General features: G+C 47.0%; 1 protein-coding gene across 1 annotated transcript in view; it reads right to left on the reverse strand.

The window, feature by feature from the left end:
- hspg2 (heparan sulfate proteoglycan 2) overlaps positions 1-20919 on the reverse strand; it is a 116503-nt gene that overhangs the window by 71261 nt on the left and 24323 nt on the right. The window contains exons 2-3 of the mRNA XM_036532836.1: positions 10148-10283; positions 9439-9510 (exon numbers count right to left, since the gene is read on the reverse strand). Coding sequence (XP_036388729.1) covers positions 9439-9510; positions 10148-10283 — 208 coding nt within the window. The remainder of the gene's footprint in view (positions 1-9438; positions 9511-10147; positions 10284-20919) is intronic.

Raw genomic sequence — 20919 nt, forward strand, 5'->3', positions numbered from 1 at the left:
AAAGCCCCTTTCAAAGCAATCCTGCTACATTCAAGACGCTAAAACACCAAGTGCACCACACTGAGAAGGTGCAGGTCAGTAATGATGCTGGGAAAAAGCTTGCACACAGCACACAAATCCAGCTGAAGCTGTGATTCATTTATGGTCAACTCATTTGAACCACAGTTTGGCTCGGTAAATTCAAAAGCGCATACTTTCCCTCAGCCGTTACTTCTCAGGAAGAACAGGGTGCAATGTAGGAGGGAAATTTGTTTTTCGGTTTGTCAGCGAAGCACGTCCCACATCTACCACATTGCTCAATGCCATTCATGGCAGCAGCAAGGGATTCAAAACCCAAGACCGCAAGTTCTGAAACACAGTTCAGCCTCAGCGGGATCTTTTGCGTGTGTCCGAGTGCTACAGGAGGGTCCTCTCATGACCATGCAGGAGAATATCATTACACCGCGGCTGATGGACCAGAGAATACGGTACTACTCGATTTAGCACTTGTAAAAGTGGTCTGCTCTTTCACCCAAATTTCTCCAGGCATGCCCAGCCCAGCCAAAGCATGTACCACTGTCTTGCCAGAGGTGCACAGCTACATATTAATGATCAGGCACTGTTCAGCTATTTGAACTATTATTATGCTCATTGATGAACAAAAAACTAAGAAAAATCCAAATTTTTATTTTCCCTCATCAAGTGTCATGAAGGTACTGCATTAGTTAACAGTAATTTACTCAACTTTTTTCCCAGACTGAGTGTAAATGCAGATCTTTCTGCAGATGAGTCATTACTTAGACAGAAATAAGCAGAGATTGACAAGGTCATGTGCAGAAAGGCACTCTAACTGTCCACTCCTCTGTGGAAACATTGACTCTAAGGATGAGAGTGGGAGTAAGTATTGCCTGAGGAGTCATTCAGATCTGCTTTAGAAAACAAGGGAGTCTGCTCTGTTGTTCTCTGGCCATTCCACATCACTTTATCTCTATTCCAGGAGTTAACTTTACAGAAAACCGATTTCAAACTCCACTCACCTTAATACCAGGGGTACTTGAACTACAATCCCAGGCTGCTAGACTAGATATTAAAGAGGGTAAAGCGGGGTAGGAACCGCATTGTTTGTTCAGATTGTTTCATAGAACAAGGAAAAAGATCAGCAAGGAGGCAAAGCTGAGCACGCAACTTACTTGCTCAACGACCAGAGGAGAGCGTTCCTCCAACAGCCATTTGAGCTCTGCTGTCAAGCCAGGTGCTGAACTTTTTATTCTGATTTACTTATATGTACACAGAAAATACAACAAAGCCCACTAACATTTCAGTCAAAGAGTAATATATTCTATTTTTATGCAGGTGGCATTACATAGCAGATGAACAGGTGCACATGCTAACGGATAGACTGAATTTGCAGCTATGCAAACTGTATGATTGATAATACTTTTGCTGCAAGGACTTCACCGCACATACTGTGGCCCACCGCGATGATTTGGTCCCCTGATCATTTTATGTTGTTTTGTCTTGTTTTCAGTCTTAGCTTCACAGCGCTACCTCAATCAAGCCACAGACATTCAACTCTGCATCTTCATTTGATGTCACCATTGAGGGCTTATCCATAATTTAAAAGAAACTGAACAGCAAAAAAATATTTAAATTGGCAAGCCTCAAGTAAAAACAGAGAATCTCAAGGGTCCCTTCATTGGGCTGAAGAAAAATTAATGGAAAAGAAAAGCCACAATGCTAGGAAGCTCTACTGAAGACCTGCTGACAGAAACTTACTCTGCAGGGTTTTTATAAACTCCATGCTCCTTTGGCCGATTCAAGGTCTCCCTCCACCAAGTGGCCAAGGGGCATGATGGGAATGCACTCCTGCGTGACACACACTTAGTGCGTGACAATCAGATATCCTAAATCTCAAGCATTTCATCCTGGTGCCGAAGAGCAGAAACACATGGTGGCAAGAGGCCTTTTTTGCCTGGCCCTCCTCTGGGAAGTGGTCAGACATTATCTCAGTGACCGGAGCGTGGAGGATATCCTCCGGTCTGCGCAGACTTCCACTGTCTGCCTTCCAGATCCACAGCGAGGGGGGAATCCCACCTCAAAAAGAGGGCCCGCCGGAGCACCGTGCGTGAGGAGGAAGCACTTCCTGTCATTGTGACAAAATGGAAGAGAGGATGCCAACGGCCCGCGGAGGTCTGTCGCTGAGACAAAGGCGCTGGGCGCTTTACCGAAAACGGCCTGCTAATGCATTTCACCGGCTAGGATGTGCTCTCCTGCAGGAAGCAGTGCAACCATCCGCACTTCCGAGGCCCCGCCCACAGACCTTTCTGAAATACTGCTTTAGCACAGTGCTGAGGATGTGTGGATAAATGGCATCTTTATTTAGACAGGTTATTGTTCATCAGATCCCAAAATATAATCTTTTCATTTCTATGGGGAGCCCTATAATAAGTGGAATGTCAAGTGGTTCAGCTGCAGGCTTGTCAGTTTCCCATGGGCTGAAGGTCCAACACATTTCCCTCTGATGACTGCTCAGTCAGTCGCACTGAGTGAAACCATGGGACTGCAGACCCCTCAAGCCTTCAAGAAAGCCAGTACGTCCAGCACAGGCCTATCAACCAACAGTAGTTCGTCCAAACAACATCTTCAGAACAAACCCAGAACGTTGCCATTATTTCCTTCCAAACACCTGTCATCTTTGACCCGTAAGATACTAGTAACCCCCACGGCCAACGAAACGCTCCATTCCGGGAGCTTGCATAAGTCCATCTCAGAAACTCTGTCTGTCTGCAGATCTCTCAGTGACAGTAATCAAGTCTGTTAGCTCCAGCTGTTCCCCAGCTGCAGATGTACAAAGCAGTGCACGATATCAATTTATACAGAGCATCTCACAAAGATGGTTTCTTCTTAGCTGACCATATTTTCCTTTTTTCTGTTGACTTTTTATTCTGTATTCCGTATCCCTTTTGGTGTGAATTAATGACAACGGTTTAATGTGGTTTCAGTAGGTGTGTCAGGGAACTGACTGATGATTATACAAATCAACAGTTTGAGGATTTTTTCTGCTTTAAAACATTTCAACAAAACCATTAAAGAGAAATAATCGTTTCAATACTACTTAAAGGACTGTCTAGCCCAAAGCTAAACTTTCTGGCCTCTCATCTATTTCCTGTGAATGGAGACTTTTGCAGTTGTGACAGCCCAGATTAATTGGTGTTAATGAACCGCTTGTGACTTCAAAGGACATTGAAATATTGTGATCCTAGACAGAATCAGCTGGTTAGGAAAGAAAAAAAAAGTAAAAACAAAGATGACAAAACAATCATTTCATGTCCTGGGATGGTACTGCTTGCTATAGTGTTCATTGTGCTTTTAAAAAGAAAAAAAGAAAGCAAAGCAAATGCGCTTTTCAAAATTTTCCGGCATGAAAAATGTATGCATGAACGCTTTTGATCAAATCTGTGGTGAATACTTATTTATTTTCTTAAGCTACTGGAACTAAAGCCGTGAAAAAAAATGTTACACATCTCCAGAGATAGATTATCTGCATTATTACGGGCACTCCTAAACCTTCAGCAGGAAACCATGACAAAAGCATAATCTATTACAAAAACAAACGGCACTGCTGGGACTGCAGTCATTTGAATGCACAGAGCCAATGAATCACCACCGCCGTCCCGCCTTGCTTCCTCGTGCCGTTCTTGTTTTGTAAATAACATGTTCCTGTTAAGTAATGCACCAGGGTTACATGCACCCACCAAAGCTGAAATTTATGGTGCGCTCAGTGAGCGTCAAAGCAGGGATTCTATCTATGTTTAACTCATTTGTGAGATTTTTTTCACCCCCCAAAAGCAAGATGTTGCTTAATTTGAAGGCCGGCAATTTTGTCCTCTGAGTACAGGGCTGAAATGGTTTCCTAACAAGGGCGAGGAAAATCCTGCTCTCCAAGGCAACACGTCTGTTATTAGCACAACAGAGCACAGTAAGAGTGGCTTGAGTCAGGGAGTAAAGCGGGCAGAGCGTCGAGACTCAGCAGCAGTGTCCAGTAATGCCCTGGGTGATTTGTCTCTCCTTTCAACTGTACATTAAAACACTCGAAATAGTACAATTTACAGAGAAGACGGACATGGTTTAGGCCTGTTTCTTTTCCGGGTGTTTCTTCTGGCAGCCAACCTAATGTTCTTCAGTGCTGGAGATTTTAGAACCTGGTCCTGTAAAACTGAGAAAGCGAGTGACAGTGTATGCTCTTCTCTGCTATGCCACCGTCGCCACCAGCCCAAAGTGCAAACCCCAAGCTGACCCAACCAGTGTCGAGGTTCTGTCTCTGCCTTTAAAGCTCCTTCCTTCCCTCGCCTGCTTGGTGCTCTGTCCTCTCACTTCTTTAAATGTCAGTGAAGCTGGAGTGTCGGCGGCCACCCCCAAGACGGAACGTTTACGACAACAAAGAGGGCACCGAAATAACTGCAGCTGCCGCGGTGTGTCTTTTTCTGTGGTATAATTATCCGACGGCCCATCCTGGCAATGACACACACATCACGCCAACTGCCAAAACAGGGGGTATACCGCTGGGTGGCCTGTCAGTGATCCCCCTGTACCACCATCTCAGAAAACCCCTTTACAGCACTTCTTCTATCTAATGCCTTGACATCTTTCACCTGCAAACCCTACCCCCCTTGGGTCTGCCGAACTGGGTACTCATGGTGTGCTGGCTACAGCTCACAGGATGACAATCACCGCCCATAGTGAAAAACTGCTTTGCAAAACCCCATTTGTCCTGATTAATAGGCTCAGGGTCTGCGATCAGCCGTTCTGACCCCCGAGGCAATTTCCAAAAGCTTCGCTCGGCAGCTGCGCAGAGGATGGCACCCCGTGAGAACGTCCCTGTGTCTGTCTGAGTCAACGAGAAAATAAACTTCCTGGAAGACTAAACAGCCTCGCTGGGAACCACAGGGCTGGTTTCATGCATTCTCCGTCCTCTTCCTCAGAGGACTCGTGTCTCCGAATGAATTGAGCCCTTTTCGCATTTTCAGAACTGTTTTCTAAAGGGCAGTAAAACAAAATCTTAATCAGATTTTTTAAAGTGTCCTATGATGTAAAAAGGGGACGACCTTAAAAAATCAAATCAAATGTGGCTTATCGAGTTTTTCAAACAGAACCCGTCTTTTCAAAAGTACTTCACTTTTGAAGACATAATGCTTCAATCCGGACAGGCACAACAGGAGACCAGCAGATATTCCACAGACGATTACAGGGAGGACATTTCTCAAGCCCCCTATCCAAAATTAGCCACCGAATGGCTTCTTTTCCCTTACTCCTGCAGACATCCTATAGAGATGGATATAACCTTTGCGTCTGCGGTTTCTGTGTCTGCCCGAAAGCTCTGAGAGGTTCCAGGGGGCCTGAGAACGAGGGAACGCCAAGATAACTGAGATGAGCTGGGAAAGAGTGTCCACTGCTCTTCCTCTGTGGAGCCGGTGGGCGAGAGCGTCAGGAGGATGTGGGCGGGACAAAACTGAAAATGAGCGGCTTGCTGTAAGACCCACTTTGCTGCTGTCATTTAACACTTTTGTGCCTGCATCCTGCCTTAAATGGTGCACCGACTCCCAAGCAGTGTGACATAATGATCAGGGAACTGAACTTGTAACTAAGATGTTGCAGGTTCAAACCCTGATTGGGACCTCTGCTGTTATGATCGCAAACAAGAGGCTTCTCCATAAAAGCTTCAGTAAATATCCAACCATATCACTGAATAATACACCAAAAGAGACAAACTATGTAAAATTTCCTGGACAAATGCAATCGCAGCTACAATTAATAATAATATGTGTCAGATCTTTATCCAATATTTTCCACAGAAGGTAGAAAAAAATTGATGTTTTAATAAGGACCATGAGCAGATCATGAATGTTTCAAATAAATATCATATGGACAAGTTAGCCTTGTCATAATAATGATGTCATCATTTCAATGTTATTATTTAATCACTGAAATCAGAAACAAAAGATATGAAGTCGTATTAACAGGGGAGAAAGTTGTGTCACTGTTAACGGGAAGCTCCATGGAAAAAAGCCCCATGGAAACTTGTTTTTGCACACAAACCCTTGCCAGTATCACTACAAGTTGCCCTTCAACCTTGAAGATCATACCTCAATGTGAACATAAAAACAGGATGGCTTTGAAAACAGGGGGAAGCGGGGGAACCCAGCTTTCTTACCCCACCCCACCCATCCTTCTGGTGTTTAAGAAGAGACGAGGGCAAAGGCAGGCTTGCAATCTCTACAGGGGGGCAGGAAGGGGGCATTCAGGACCTCCCGGCACAGGAAAGTGCTGCCCCTTCCAAACTGCTGTCATCTAAAGGACCTCTAAATAGGAGTTAAAAGACTTCCTTTCCCCCCAGCTTACAAACAAATCTTTTTGAGAAGCAAAAGAGGTACCCACATGGGGTCTACTGCAATAATGTCCTCCCAATTACATTTTTGTGAGAAACCATCAATGTGAGGTAACCTAACCGTGATTCTATTACCATACTTCTAGTCATAATAAAAGTCATATTTATTATTGCAATCTCTTTAGTGCAAAAAAAGTTATTACTAGTACTTATACTATTCTGTACATTGTGAAGAAAGACGTGTACTGAGTATCTGTATATTTCAATTGCTGTAGCTACATAGCGTGCTGGTAAGTGTCTCTGATGGTAAAAGCTTTTATCAGCAGCTTTATTTAGTGCTGGGTGCTCATCCAAAATGCTTATGACAGCACAAAATTAGTTTAGACCATCTGTAGTCAGACTGAACCCACAGTCGTCTCCGAAAGTTTGTCATCTGATAATAATAACAGCGCGGCAGGATTTGGCTGAGACGTCCAGAATTCTAAACAGCTTCATGCGGAGTATACAACAACTGAGACGGTGGAACCGATGGGTCGTCATTTTTCATATGGGAATGGATCAAGATCTGTGGGGGGTTAGTCACTGAAAAGGGGAATCTGCTAGTTTACATTGCTGTTAGTTATTTTCAATGTCAGTGTATTCATTTGCTCAGAACACAACCTGACGGGGGGTACGCAGCAACATTAACATTTGGTGTGCATATATGTACACAATCTTCACATTTCAAATATACATTGTCTGCTGTAAAGACTCATTGGTACAGCTGTGTTTACTCTGGCCGCAGCCAGAGGCAGTGAATCCAACCTGCAACTCCTCTGGTCACAAACCGAGTGTCCCGACCTCTACAATGCCCTGCCGCCCGCAGGATTCCAGCAGAAAAAGCGCAGGCAGACTGAAGGCTCCTGCAGAGGGAGCGAGGAGTCGGGCCAGGTTTCACTGCCGCGCTATTTTAACGCCGCGGTCAGATGCCGATCCCCCCGCCAGCTCTGATGTCACCCCGTGGCATTCCTGCGAAAAACAATTATTCCGCCATGATGTCATGAGCTACGCAGGGACACGGGGGCCAAAAGTGACCTCTCAGCTGACGACCATTTGAGTGCACCAGTGGCCCTGGTGTGACTGCATGTGGAGGTCATGCTAAAGATTAGATGCTCACTCCTGTATGCACGCATGCACACATACACACATACACCAGGTTTCACATGGCTCGCCTCGAACACCAGCTCACTGATGCTTTTGAACTGAGGTTAAATATGGACAGCGTCTATTTAAATGGTCAGTGGGGACCAACTGTGCAATGACATTAAATCAGACTTGATTTAATGCAGCAAGAAGAAAATGATAGTGCTTGTGTACAACAAACAGCACACGCGTACAGACACTTAAATAGAATTTGCAAAGTTTCCTGAAATGTTTCTTAAAAAGACTCCATATTTTTTGGTAATGATTTGAAGCTACAGCTCTGGAATCAAAAATCAGAAATTGAGTTATACAGAACCGTTGGGGCATCACACTAAATAAAAGGTTCTGCCACTGTGCGGTTTATATTTTTCCTGCTGTAATGTGCACATCATCAATCTACGCAGCTCAAGGGCAGAGTAAATGCGGCTCTGTTCGGCGCTCTGACGAGTCCAAGATGTTTTTCTTTGAGTGAAAGAGTGGAAAACAGAGAGGCCGTTCTTCCTGCCCCTGCCGTCTTAAGCGCCGTATGTATGGACGTTATGACAGTGTTTACGCTGAGGTCACGGGAGGAGGGAGAGACTTCAATGGATGCGCCCCGTTCACTGCCAGCGGGAGCACTTCCCGCCAACCTCAGGCTCTCCGTCAACAACTGCCACGTCTAACAGACCGCCAGGTAAACACCTGGGAGCTGAAATGCAGTCTTTCTATCTTAGGGGTCAGAACAGGAAATAGGTGTAGGAGAAGGTATGGTATGACGTACAGCACTTCCTCCTGGTCACAGCCCTGCCTGAAGGCTGAAGCCAGATGTAGAGATTACACCAGTGACTTTGTTTTCCTACTATCTCTCTGCGCAAGTGATGGGACTAAGGCTTTTTGCATCCTTTAATGAGTGAAGGTATCATGTGTTATCACTGGCTCACCATGTTGAATCAATCACAATGTTGTGCTGCAGAAGCTTTTTGATTGGCTTGTAAGAATCCAATCGGTGATTTACACCACAAGGTAACTATCCCCATTATAGGGTTCACAAAGCCTCATTCTCCCTTTGCTACTTTATACCTTGTTTATGATACCGTGCTGGATAGGGGTTCACGTGCATCCCACAGAAACATCTTGTTGCACATTGTTTTGAGTCCACAACCTCAAAAGGAGAAGACTCTCCATTCTGGGGAGGGGAGTGGTGCAAATCAAAGTCATCATTTCTGTCCCCAGCTGCCTTCATTTGTTCACCATTTCTTTCATCTGCAGGTATCTTCTTTCCTTTTGCCTTTCATCAGAGCAAAGGATGTCAGAAGACTGCATCTGACACAGTTCAGAGAACATTTATTCTGACAGTGAGAACACAGACAGGCGAGGTGCAGCAGGCTGAGCCTCACTGCTCAGGCCTGCATTTTTCCCTTCTCGCAGCTACCCTACCAGCCAATCAGCGGAAGCTTTGCAAGAAGCTTCAACGGCGTGCAGACGGCACGTGGCACAACAGAGGAGGAGGTCCACACAGCCACGCTTTGTACATGTTTTTTGTTCCCTCCCATGTTTTCTTTGGCCGCCACGTTTGGGGGACACGAGACCTACCTTGTAGCATCGTATAAATCTGTGGCCAAAAACAGCCCCCAGTGAGCAGCTCTGTCGCTGTGGGTCTCTCTGACCTTTCGCCGTCAGCTCTGCAAGGCCCCGGCGAGAGTCGTGATGTCGTGCCTCAGGGTGGGTCTGGGTCTGGGTGCTGCTCTGGGACTCAACCCGGCAGTTGTGTGTGGGATTTATCGCACAAGTGTTCCTTGCGTAAATGAGAGTTATGGCTAGGTACGCTGGCAGCGCTTTCTGTCAGACATGAGAGATGGTGGAGCTGGGGGCTTTGGGGCATGCGGTGGGGGGGGGGGGGTACAGGCTCTTACTTGTGGACGTGATGATTTGGTCGTCGGTTGTGGGCTCCACCGTGCTTCCATCTTCATCTCCGCTGGGCTCGTCTGTGGAGAACAGAAAAAGGGGGAGGGGGCTGGTGAGTTTAGCAACAAGCCTGGTGACTCGGCACCACCTGGTGACCTCTGCATCACAAAGCTCAGCTGGAGACAGCTGACCTGCAGCACTGAGAGAAAGGCCGATGTAAAATGTCCAACATGCCTAGAAGAGCACATTTCCCAGTCAGGAGTTTACCTTTGAGAGGGACGGTATGTAGGGTGTATACAGTACACTTTGTCTTGGTCATTTTGGATTGTTTTTTTTCAGGTTTTTTTGTTTGTTACCACAAAGTAAAGATTTGTGATACTTATGTAGTTTTTTTTAAGTTGTCCAAACTGAAAGGCTTTAATATTCTGGTAGCATTTCACGTGTGCAAGGATTATCTAATGCATATACAGCTGAAAGCATGCATGCCTGCACACACACACACACATACACCCACATCCTCACACATGGAAATATTCACAAGACAATAATTCACCACTCACTCCACATATAGTGCTGCTCCCAAAAGTGCAATTAGTTATAACCTACAAAAGGGGTGTGGATAAGGACTAACTCCCCCTTTTAAGCAATTTAAGGTACTGCTGCTTTGGGGAGATTGCCCTGCTCCCCCCCCCCCCCCCAACATAAAGCCCAGCCCACCTCCCGAGGCGTCATCTGCGGCGAAGTCCTCATCGTCGGTCTCAGCCAGGAAGCTCTCGAACTGCTCGCTCCCCCTCTCAGCCTCCAGGTCCTCAGGCAGCGCGACCTCGTCCCACACCTTGGACCCCTGCACCACCTGGGACAAAGGAAAAAAATACGATACGTTACAGGGGTTTTACAGGGGTCAAAGTCTGCGCTCCGTCGCCACACCCGCCGTCCCAAGAAACCAAGGCAGGAGAGGAGAACTGAAACAGAACTGATCTGACCCCAGAGAAACTGGGAGGTCAGATACCAAAGAAGCCACCACCTTGCATTTGCTTACTTTTGATTCGCTTATCTCTTTGATGCTGTCACAAAGTGGAAAGGTAAATCATTTGAAAACAATGGCAGGGTAAACAAGCAAGGTAAACAGACTCAAGGAGAGATTTCTATACTGCCATTCGTCATTTGCCATTTCGCTCAACTCTCCATCCCATTTTCTGCAAGGTTTTTTTCTCCATTGTCTTCTGTTCATGAGCCCAGTTTGTTTCTGTCTTAGCTGTTGACAAGGACGCCCTAAGACTGGCTTAAATACCAGGCCACTGTTTATATTTGCTCAATCTGCTTGTCTATTTCATGCTGGATACTGCGGGAGAAAAGGGAAGAATTGCTCTTTTCATGTTGACAACAGCTGAAAGATACAAATCTGTTCCAGCATGCTTCAAAACACCACCGCCCCAAGCAACAAAGTCCAGCATACCTTGCTGCGAGTTTTATGGTGACCTCCCGAGGAATGCGCTAGGAAGTGCTTTTGTCATGGAAAGATCGTATCGTTTCCCTCACGTTCACAGTCATCTTTGGACTGCCTGGGCGTTTCAAAATCTGTGTGTTTGAAATGGGCTCACGCTGCCGACTCCTGAGTCCACTCGCCCTGGAAAAATGTAACCTCTCGTCACTGTGGGGGTTGGGGGTGAGCTTGGACTGCAGGTCTGATTCGTGATCATGTCCACGACAGCCACTGACAAAACCAACAGCCAAGCAGCAGAGAATACGGACACCCATGTCTTCCAACATGACTCCGATTGTCACAATGTGCGACTCTCCGCTGCCCTGCCACACCCACCCGCTCAAAACCTGCGTACATTTCCACGCCCTCCCTTCCCAGGCTGCCTTGCCCACCCTTTCCAGTCCGCCCGGCACACCAGCTCCCATTTCCCACCGACTCCATCATGGTGGATTCCACCATTTAAATGGCTCCAGCCAATAAATAACTTGATCTCTAGCCCAAATCCTTTCTCCTCTGACCGAGCACCTTGTAATAACAATCCTGGGCCTTTTTCTAAAGGAAAGCGCTGACTGGCCGGATTCTTTTCATAGGAGCTGGCCAGAGAACCATTGATGTGATCATCAACCCCCCCCCCCACAAACCCCACCCGAGACGGAATCCCCGGGACTTGGGGCCACACAAGTCCATCTCAGCTCAAATTCTTCATTAAGTAAAGTTTGGGGGGGGGGGGGGGGGGTTCCCCACCTTCTCCAGGAACCAGTTCTCCATTCATGGGGCTTTCCTCAAAAGCTCTCACACAAAGTCACTTCCAGTGACCTAAATCTTTAATCACCTTTCACTCTTAGCATGAAAGCTATGGAAATATGACCTCAACACCAAAGCAGTAAAACACATTCAGACTAAAAATAAATCTGTTACATGTGCATAACCATGAACAGCTGTAAATTTATTTCATAGGAAAATAATAGCTACTTATTCTAGATTCTGTACATATTCGTACAAATTGCACATTTCCAAAATCTACATTTGTACATAACTTTTACCTTACAGCCATTCACAAAAATGTACAAGAAATGACAAGAAAACCAGGAGCATCTGAGACATGACATCATTATTAGCAGTTTTGGTTTGTGTGGACTACAACACTTACAGACCAAGTTCTGTGACAAAAGACAATAGGATAGCGTTTTAGGTGTAGGCCCACACCACACTCGGACCAACCACACCTACAGCTTATGTGAAGCTGGTGCAACCTCAGTCACTTGTTTCTAGGCCATGATTGAGTTTCAGGCATTGTGCTCCCAGAGACCTGATCTGCCACTCCAAGCCAACATTCACAGGCTGAGAATGCCTCACCTGGTCAGAACAGATGCATACACACGGGCGATGGGAAAAAACTGCATTCCAGCCCTTTGGAATGCAACCTATTTACTTTCACACTACTCGATCCACAATTCCAACTGTTTGGCTTCCTCAGATGCCAAAAAGGAATTTGAAAAGAGAGGGCGAGGGATCACGGCGATTCGGGGATGGATGAGGGCAAATGCACGCCTCAAGCTTTCCGCAGGTTTTCTCAGCTGTTGTTTACAGTCGGAGGGAAAAAATTCCGGTATCCCATCTCCTCCCCGTGGACAATCGATGAGGGGCAGGAGCAGAACGATCAGAAAGGATTTGGCCGCCCCGGGAGAGGCTCGTCCCAATCCCAGCTGAGTGTGATGAAGCCGGACAGATGTGCGCTGGTGGGCGGGCTGCGGTCTCACCCTGCTGCTCTGTCCACCCTCCACCCCCCCACCCCTCAATCCCCCCTCACTCCTGTCCCCTCCCGTGTCTAATTCCCGCTAAAGGCCCTGGCCTGGCAAGCGCAGCGTGAGAACGGCAGCCAGGAGGTTTCGTTTCGCCCACTCCGCCGCGGAGCCTGGCCACAGCTGTGCGACAAGGCTGTGAGAAAAAAGGGGCCGGCTGTCGCAGCTGTCCCATCGCCGCGGCCAGCCAAAGCCGCTCGCATTGCTGACCCCGGTTCACGGCGCGCGGCCACGGTCAGCTGCAATGTCACCGTTGGCCGGCTGACCGGGGGGCGCGTTTCTGACCTGCGCCTGGCCGGGTTTAATTAGGGCAGAATCAGAGTGTAACAGAACCAAATTTCAGAGAGCAGCTCCAGTGACACTCTTCCCTTATCACACACACACACCACAGGATTTTAGTTTTCAGCCACTTGCTCTGGCCCTCATGAATGAGGGAGAGTTTAGTGATGTGTGACAGAGGGCCACAGGCAGTGATCGTGTCCAGGCCTGTGAGCCTGACTATGCCTGGGTGATGGCGGAGGAGGGAGAGGAGGGTTTTTTTTTTTTGTAAACAGACCGGGGAGCAGAAGACAGAGTCCCCTGCATGTTCACACGGGGAATGGAATGTAAGTGGTCAGGAACAAAGCGAGCTAACGCCTGACAGGGTGCTTCCCCGCTGGTTTTGCGAGCGGGCCCCCAAGCACTGCCTGGCACCCAGGGCCTGCGTGGGCCTCCCTGACCTCGAGTGAGAGGCAGAAATGCTGAAGCCTGATTGAGATGCTATCAGCGAGCCCAAGAGTGCAGTAATCCTCTCTGGGGAGGGGCAGACTTTGCTGTTTTGGGGTCTGTCCCAAGACAGGAAGCGCTGAAGCTCAGCTGAGCTGGTACTGCCAAGCCCGAGAGTGCAGTAATCCACTCTGCAGGGGGGACTCTTCACCGTTTTGGGTTCTGCCATGAGGCAGAGAACACTGCAAGCCCAGGGGAGCAATAGCCTGCTCCGGGGGAACACAGCTCATCTTTTCATGTTCCTCTGAAAAGCAACATGACAGCGAACATACATGGAAGGAGTGATGAGGGATTGGCCCTGGAGAGAAGGAGGTTGTGGGAAATCCACATTTTCCGCACCTATTGTATGCAGGGCATAAAAAAAAGAGTGCTGCGCCATCCCACAGTGAGGGCTGACTCCGGGGGGAAATGACAGCCGGATGCATTTGTATGTGCGTGTGCTCCCTAAGTGCGCTTAACCCTTGAGCGAGACAACCGTCGAAGATCTGACAAGCTGCCATTTTCTGACACTAAACCTTTGCCTGAGCCCTCCGCAGCTGAATGGGGTTTTGAGCAGGGCCCTTGAGCACTTAACACCACCCCACACAAGTTGGTTCCGTTCAAATAACTGGCCAGGAAGGAAGCAGGAAGGAATAGCATGCTCTCCTCTTTCAGAAGACAGGCATTCTTTGTCTGTTGAGTCCTATAATCCCAGTCCCTTTTTCCCAACAGTGTAAATAGGCTGAAATCTGAACGACAGCTCCATGGATGTGAACTTGTCAACACAAACAGGGGAGATTTTGGGAACATTCCTTCGACGACCGAAAATCTTGCCCCAGGTCACAGGTTCTGACACCGCATGCGGATCATGCCACACATTTTACAACACTTCAGGGGCCGAGGTGCGCTGGCATTTCTCGCAAAACACATGCAAGCTTTCAGATGTCCCCAGCACAGCTGGCCGCACTGTTATGCGTTAGCGGCATATGCTTTCAATGCGGCGTAAAAAACGGCAAAGTTGAGCTGTTCGATCAGGGCGCATTCCTCACCATCCACCCTGCCCAGGGCGTTTAACGTGTCATTCATGGCTTGAGAGGAAAAAGAAACGCATTCTGCATTTCACACTGTCCACAGTCAGCAATGTCACCTCCCTCTCCCCCATTACCTCAATCTGTCCTGCTTTGGCTGCTACAGTGCAGTGACTTGCCTGTGTGCAGGATTAGAGTGTTGTAAGTATTCAAAGCCTTGCGCTGTTGCTGCTAGCAGGACGAGGCTCCTGCCCTTTCTCAACGTGCCAGAGCTTTCTCACTTTTTCCGAGGGTGCCCCGGCTGTGCGTGCCAGGTGAGGCCCCGTGAGGGCTGTCCCGGAGCTACGCCTCCCTCTCTCCCTCTCTTATTTACACCAGCCTCATTGTTCAGCAGGGCATGTCAAACCAAAACCTCGCTGCTCAGAGGGAGGGACGCCAGGCCCAAGCGGCCAATCTGTCAGGAGCGGCCACTAAGAGGGGGAAAAACGAGGTGTCTGGCCGCTTTGCGTCTGCTTACCCTCTCCTCCCCTTCTTCCTCCTTCCAGGGATGTGCAGTTGCTGGGGGTCTGAGGAACATCCATTGCACAAACAGACAAGAATGGGGGCTACGCTCACACATGATGGCACGCACATGCGCCCGAGATGAGCACGTGTTCGACCACGCACGCTGGGGTGTACACATCTGCAGCCGAACACGATTCCGCCCGCCCACATCACCGAGCTGCATCCTGGAGGAATTAAAACGCAAAAGCCACTAATTACAAGTTACAAAACGAGGGTCTGCTGGCGGAGTCTCAACTTGTTGGGGACCTGGTTTCGCTCCAAAACAAAGTATCAAACACAGTGCGATTCACAGTTCTACTCAGCACGACATTTTAATGGAAACCTGTAGCGTACATTGCTCATGAGTCAGCCATAGTCTGCCTATTGTTTTTTCACCTGGAGCCAAAATCAACTTGGCCTGGGTGTTTACATGTCTTGTGGTCTGCCAATGGGCCAATCATTGTAACTTATTTTAAGTAGGAAATATGCTCCTTTGAAGGGGGTGACCTCAATTCTTTGCAGCAACAGGATTTTTTGTTGTTGTTTAGCATTCCCCCTCTGATCTTCAAGAAGATCTATCAGCTGAAACAAGGTTTCCCAACTCACAGACTCCAACAGAAAATCCTATCCCAAATGTCAGCACCTAGGTATGACGTATAAGGATCCCTTTTAATTACAAGACTGAGGTCACAGTTTAGAAGGGATCAGGGAGGGTAGAATCAGCGACTATTCCTGGGCTGCACCAGCTGCTTATGGAGATATATACAGTATCTATAACAGCAGTAGCCTTCAAGCACCCACAGTGCACCACTTTCTTTACACCCATCAGGGAGATCACGGACCACTCCCTTGTCATTGGAGAAAAGTCCATGCAGGTCAAGACAACCCAAACCTGATGTCTCAGAATGCCAGGCATGTTAAAATATCAGATCCGTTCAGACAGCATGATGGAAAAAATTACACTCTGCCAACTATATTCAGCAGGGAAAAAAACAACACGACAAAAAACTAATAATAACTGACAAACGAGATCATTCGGTGGATCAGAAAAGCCTAGGGGAGGGTGTTCTACACCACATTTTACTTTAACTGTATTTCTGCCAGACAGACAAAAACATGTTACTGGTCTGCGACGACAGAGCTCGGCTTCTCAATATGGCGACAGAAGGGCGAGACAGAAGAGGGTGAAGACGGGAGGAAAGAGGGGGAAAGGCGAGGCTCTGAAACCAGAGACGGGGTTTATAACAGCACCCTAAATAAAGCCTCAGAAGCTAGCAGGGGCTGCCATTTCTACAACCTCCCAGCTTCATGGTGAGGGGACGGTGAGACTACAGACCTAATCTGAGGGGCTCTGAGCTGAATACTGGGAGACACAGGGTACCCCCAATATCTACAATTGACAGTCTGCCTCTCTCTTACACACACATGCACACATACACACACACCACCACATGCACACACATACTCACCTTAGCCTGTCTTTCTCTCCCACACACACACAATTCCTGCAAACACTGACATGCACACTTTTGTAAATTCTTTGGAGTGTGGCTTGGACTCAGCTCTTCAAAACACCACAAATGACTAATTATATGTAAGATAAGAAACAAATTAAGAAGAAATGTTGCATTTTGAAGTACACTCGGGACTGTAAGCACACAGGCGCCTGGAGTGTGTTTACATGTAGCAGCTCTGTGCTCAGAATTAACACCTTTAATGAACCAAAGGCTCAGACATTTATGGTATCTGAAAAAGCACAGAGCAGGAAAAAAGCACTGCAAGAACCAAAATGTGCAATATGAAAACAGAAACCAAAGGGCGGGCTATATCAAATCTGTGACTCTACCAGAACATATAAAAACACAATCACTTATAAACACCGTGTTTTCTTGCATCAGCAAAACTGTCAGCATCAAGTTAACCTTCCTGCCCCCGAAGCACTAATAACAGTGGAAATAACACCTGGTTTATTATTAGCACTTTGTGGGTGGGTCTAAGGCTGATTACATTCCAGTCCAACTTTCCCTGCATGTGGCTCCACAGATGGCACCTAGAGAGGACCGCTCATTTCAATTAGCACCCCAGCAGGAGTCCCATCTGAGGCCTAGCTCCACAAACAGCCTGGGCCTTTCCTGTCAACTGACTCCTAATTCAGGGCCCTGCAGCCAATGAGCAGGCTCCACCCATACACCCAGCCCCCGGGCCACACTCCTATTTACGCATGCTGTCAAAACAAGGCATCAAAGGTAGCCACACTTATGAGTTTGCCGCTAAGGTGATGAGCAGGGCTTTTGCCTTTTTAATTAAGTGCCGTGTTTTGCAGGCGCTTAGGTTTACGGCGTGAGACCTTAACCCCTGATTGAGAGTGTGGCATCCTCAATTTAAATACGTATGCAGAAAGCTTCTTTGAACAGATGCTTACAGATGAAGATAATTTAAAACTGTAAAATGTGTGCTATTCAACTTTTAACCAGTGGTGAATTACAATCTGTGTGTAGTAAGCCAAGTAAAAAGGAAAAAAGGAAAAGGTTTACGTAATGCACAAAATTTCAGCCAGCACGTAACACTGGATGTGCATTAGGAAATACCATTATGTTCAAAGCCAGAGCCCTACCCCAGCAGAGATTGTATTTAAAAACAGACCTCTGCAATGAAATTACTGTTAAGATTAAACTGCTGGCACTCCCGACAGCGGCAGGGCTGAAGTAAAATGAGTAGAACTAACAGGACTTCTGTTCAGTTTGTTTGTAAAGATTGTGGGCAGCCAGCTCTGCGGTGGAGCAACGGCCTCCCTGAAATCAAAGACCTGCGGAGCATATGGCCGAAGAAAGCATGCACATTCCACACAAGCTCGTTTAACCAGTGACAGAGGGCAAACAGACGTGCTGGGTGAAATATTTGGCTTCTTCTTTACAAATCTGGTGCCCTGTGTTAATCTGTAACCAAGCTGGCCTCGAAAATAAACCATTAAAACTGATGCTGTTTGCAATTATCAGATCACTTTTTCCTTCACCTTAATCATGAATGACAGTTTATGGAAACAGACCTTTGGCTGGTCTCTGCGTCAGAATGACTCAGAGGTGTGAGGGAGGGTAAATCTTCTAGGACACAATGGTGGCGACATGGGGGGGGCACTCAAAAGTGTGGAGAGTGAAGGGTGACCGAGAGCGGGTTAGCCATGTGTTTTGGGTCTGCAGAATCGACTCCTTTGAACAATACCGTAACCTTATACAGCGTTATTGTGAGACTGAGCACAGCGGAAAGAATTCCATGGCTGTGATGTTTGCAAGCTTATCCATCACCTCATTCATCTCCAGTTTAACAGCGTGTTTAAATCTGTGCAGAAGATCCAGTGAGGGAGGCCACTCCTCACTTTAACCACTCAATTCATTATGAAAAGGAGAACTTACAGCAGACGGTGAGACTGGAAGGCTTGTGACTAGGTCTGGTATTACTTAGTACTGCATTGATATTTTATTAAATATTTGTTTTATTGGACAGTTCAGTTCAACACGCATTAATTTATTGAGAAAATGTGCTCTTGCTGTGCACTGGGATTGCAAACTTTAAGAGGAGAAAGCAACCTGCTAGAGGTTTGGTAACAGCCTCCGACTTATTTCCAAATGTAAACTTACAGGCTCTGAATATGTAGCTGCTGGCTGTTGTAGTGCAACTCCCTTCCCCCCTGCAGCAAGCTAATGGTGAGTCTGCTGCCGTAGCAAAAGAGGCCAGTTAAACGGTAAAAGGTTTCAAAAACCACATCAAAACATTATGCATTACATATTATGCATGATTATGTCTTACATTCAATACAGTAATGAGTTGTCAATATAAGCACTAAATGAGACTCAAATGCTCTCAACTGGTAGAAAGCTAGCCACCTTAAAAAGCCACTCCAAGCTGTTCTGAAGCCAACTTTGAATGTATAGTTTACTTCAAAAGGATAGTAAACAATACAAGCTATCTATTCGATACGGCCATGGAAAATAAACATAAACAGAGCAAAAGGCATTTTGTGGGGCTGAATATCCTCCCCGTTTCCGGTAACCTGACTCCGCGTGTGACCAAGCGTCAGGGGACCCAGGCCAGCTCCTGTCCTCCCAGACGACAGCTGGGGACTCGAGGTGCTGAAACCGGTGGCAGCTTGCGGGGGGAAAAGAGCAGAGTGTTTATTAATAACGGGAAGGAGTCCTGGAACGTGGCCCCACCGGATATTTAAGACGCCCCTTCTTCCTTTCGCTGGGTTACTGAGCATGCCTGCCAAGGGGACTCTGGGCTCCAAGCAGACGGGGAACGACCTCCCCTGAGGTCCCGCACCTTCAGGGCACAAGATCCAAAATTTGAGGGACGTGGCACGTTGCATGCTGTAGTTGGGGGTGGGGGGGGTGGCGGAGGGGCGTTGAGGGTGGTTCGCTGAATTATGGCCGAGCGTTGCTGGACAGCTCCAGATGGAGTCGGAATGCACTCTAACGGGGATGACAGTATTTATGACTGCAGCGACTCTGAGAACTGACCTCGCTCTACTGTATTTCGTTCTCAAGAGAGGGAACCGTGACCGTGGAATACTGTACCACCACCCGAGCCACACTGGGAACTCATGCTTAATCCAATGCCCGACCTTGGCTGTTTCCATTTCCTCCGGCTCAATTAGTGTGGCTGTCTTGTCTTCAGGAGTCCCAGAAGCTGTAACTGTATACTGGGAGATCTTCCTCGTTAAACTCTAGGACAGGGATTAAGTGTGTTAGGGCTCATTAGGCCAAATGTGATAAAAACCAGACCTGCAGCCTTCTGATCAGCCTGATAGGGATCCAGTTTCCTACACCAACAGCAGCGATAATCTGGACTTTTACATCATCGAGCCCTGTGCTTCCCACCACAGAATCACCTGATCGGGCACCACCTGTTTCCCCTGCCAATATTCACTATGCCATTTCCCATAACATTAGAATGGTCTCGCAACTTCAGTCAGAAAAGATACCCATGAGAATCTACAGAGGGAAACCAGGACTTCATCATTGCATCACTGCAGGAAAACATGTTTTTCATTCATTGCTAGCTGTGGCATTATGGATACAGTACATAATACTGTATATACTCTGTTTTTATACGTAAGCATAGTTGTTAAAGTGCATTGTCAACTGCAGCATGGAACTTGATTTTACGAGACAGAGCTGATACAGGAAGAGTCAAAAGGGCTGCCTAGGTTGCAACTGCAGGATGTTTTACCAGTATTTGATGTCACACGAAAATAAATCATAATTATATGTGTTCACAATCATATGCTTCACTGCCACACAGAATACTTGCCAAGCACAGTTATCTTCATCATTTTTCTTTTCTTTGCTTTTTTCAGTGCTATTTACTTCAAGAACATGAAAATAGACAAGACCCACAAGCCATCTTGTGGACTGGAAAAATCATCGGTCATAATAAAAATATTTGACTTTTGAGTCCAAAAACAACACACTGAATTCTAAATATGAGTCTACTTGTTTCATGCACTTGACTCTTTCAGGAAAAAATGTCGGTCTGGTGCAAAACAAAACCATGTAGTTAAGCGTGAACGCCTAGAGAGGGTACTCTTCCAAGCCAGAGTTGTTTCTTGGTATAAATCTGTTTCCACTTTCAGCCTGTTCCCATGGTCATGGTTCAGTTTACAGATTCTATTCAGGACGACCATCGTGTAATTAAATGCGATTTGGCCAGCTATCACTGTGGAGTGTTTTTGGAACAGTTAGCGCAGATAACGCCTCTGCCAGAGCAGTTGAGGGACCGCAAGTTCAGCCTCTTTGTCGGGTAACCTCAGACAAACACTTTTGACAAGTATAATCATAACAAATCCCTTTCTAACAAAGCTGCAACCTCACAAAATGGGCTTCCAACACCAGT

This window comes from Megalops cyprinoides, chromosome 7 (genome assembly GCF_013368585.1).
Source record: "Megalops cyprinoides isolate fMegCyp1 chromosome 7, fMegCyp1.pri, whole genome shotgun sequence".
Lineage (NCBI taxonomy): Eukaryota > Metazoa > Chordata > Actinopteri > Elopiformes > Megalopidae > Megalops > Megalops cyprinoides.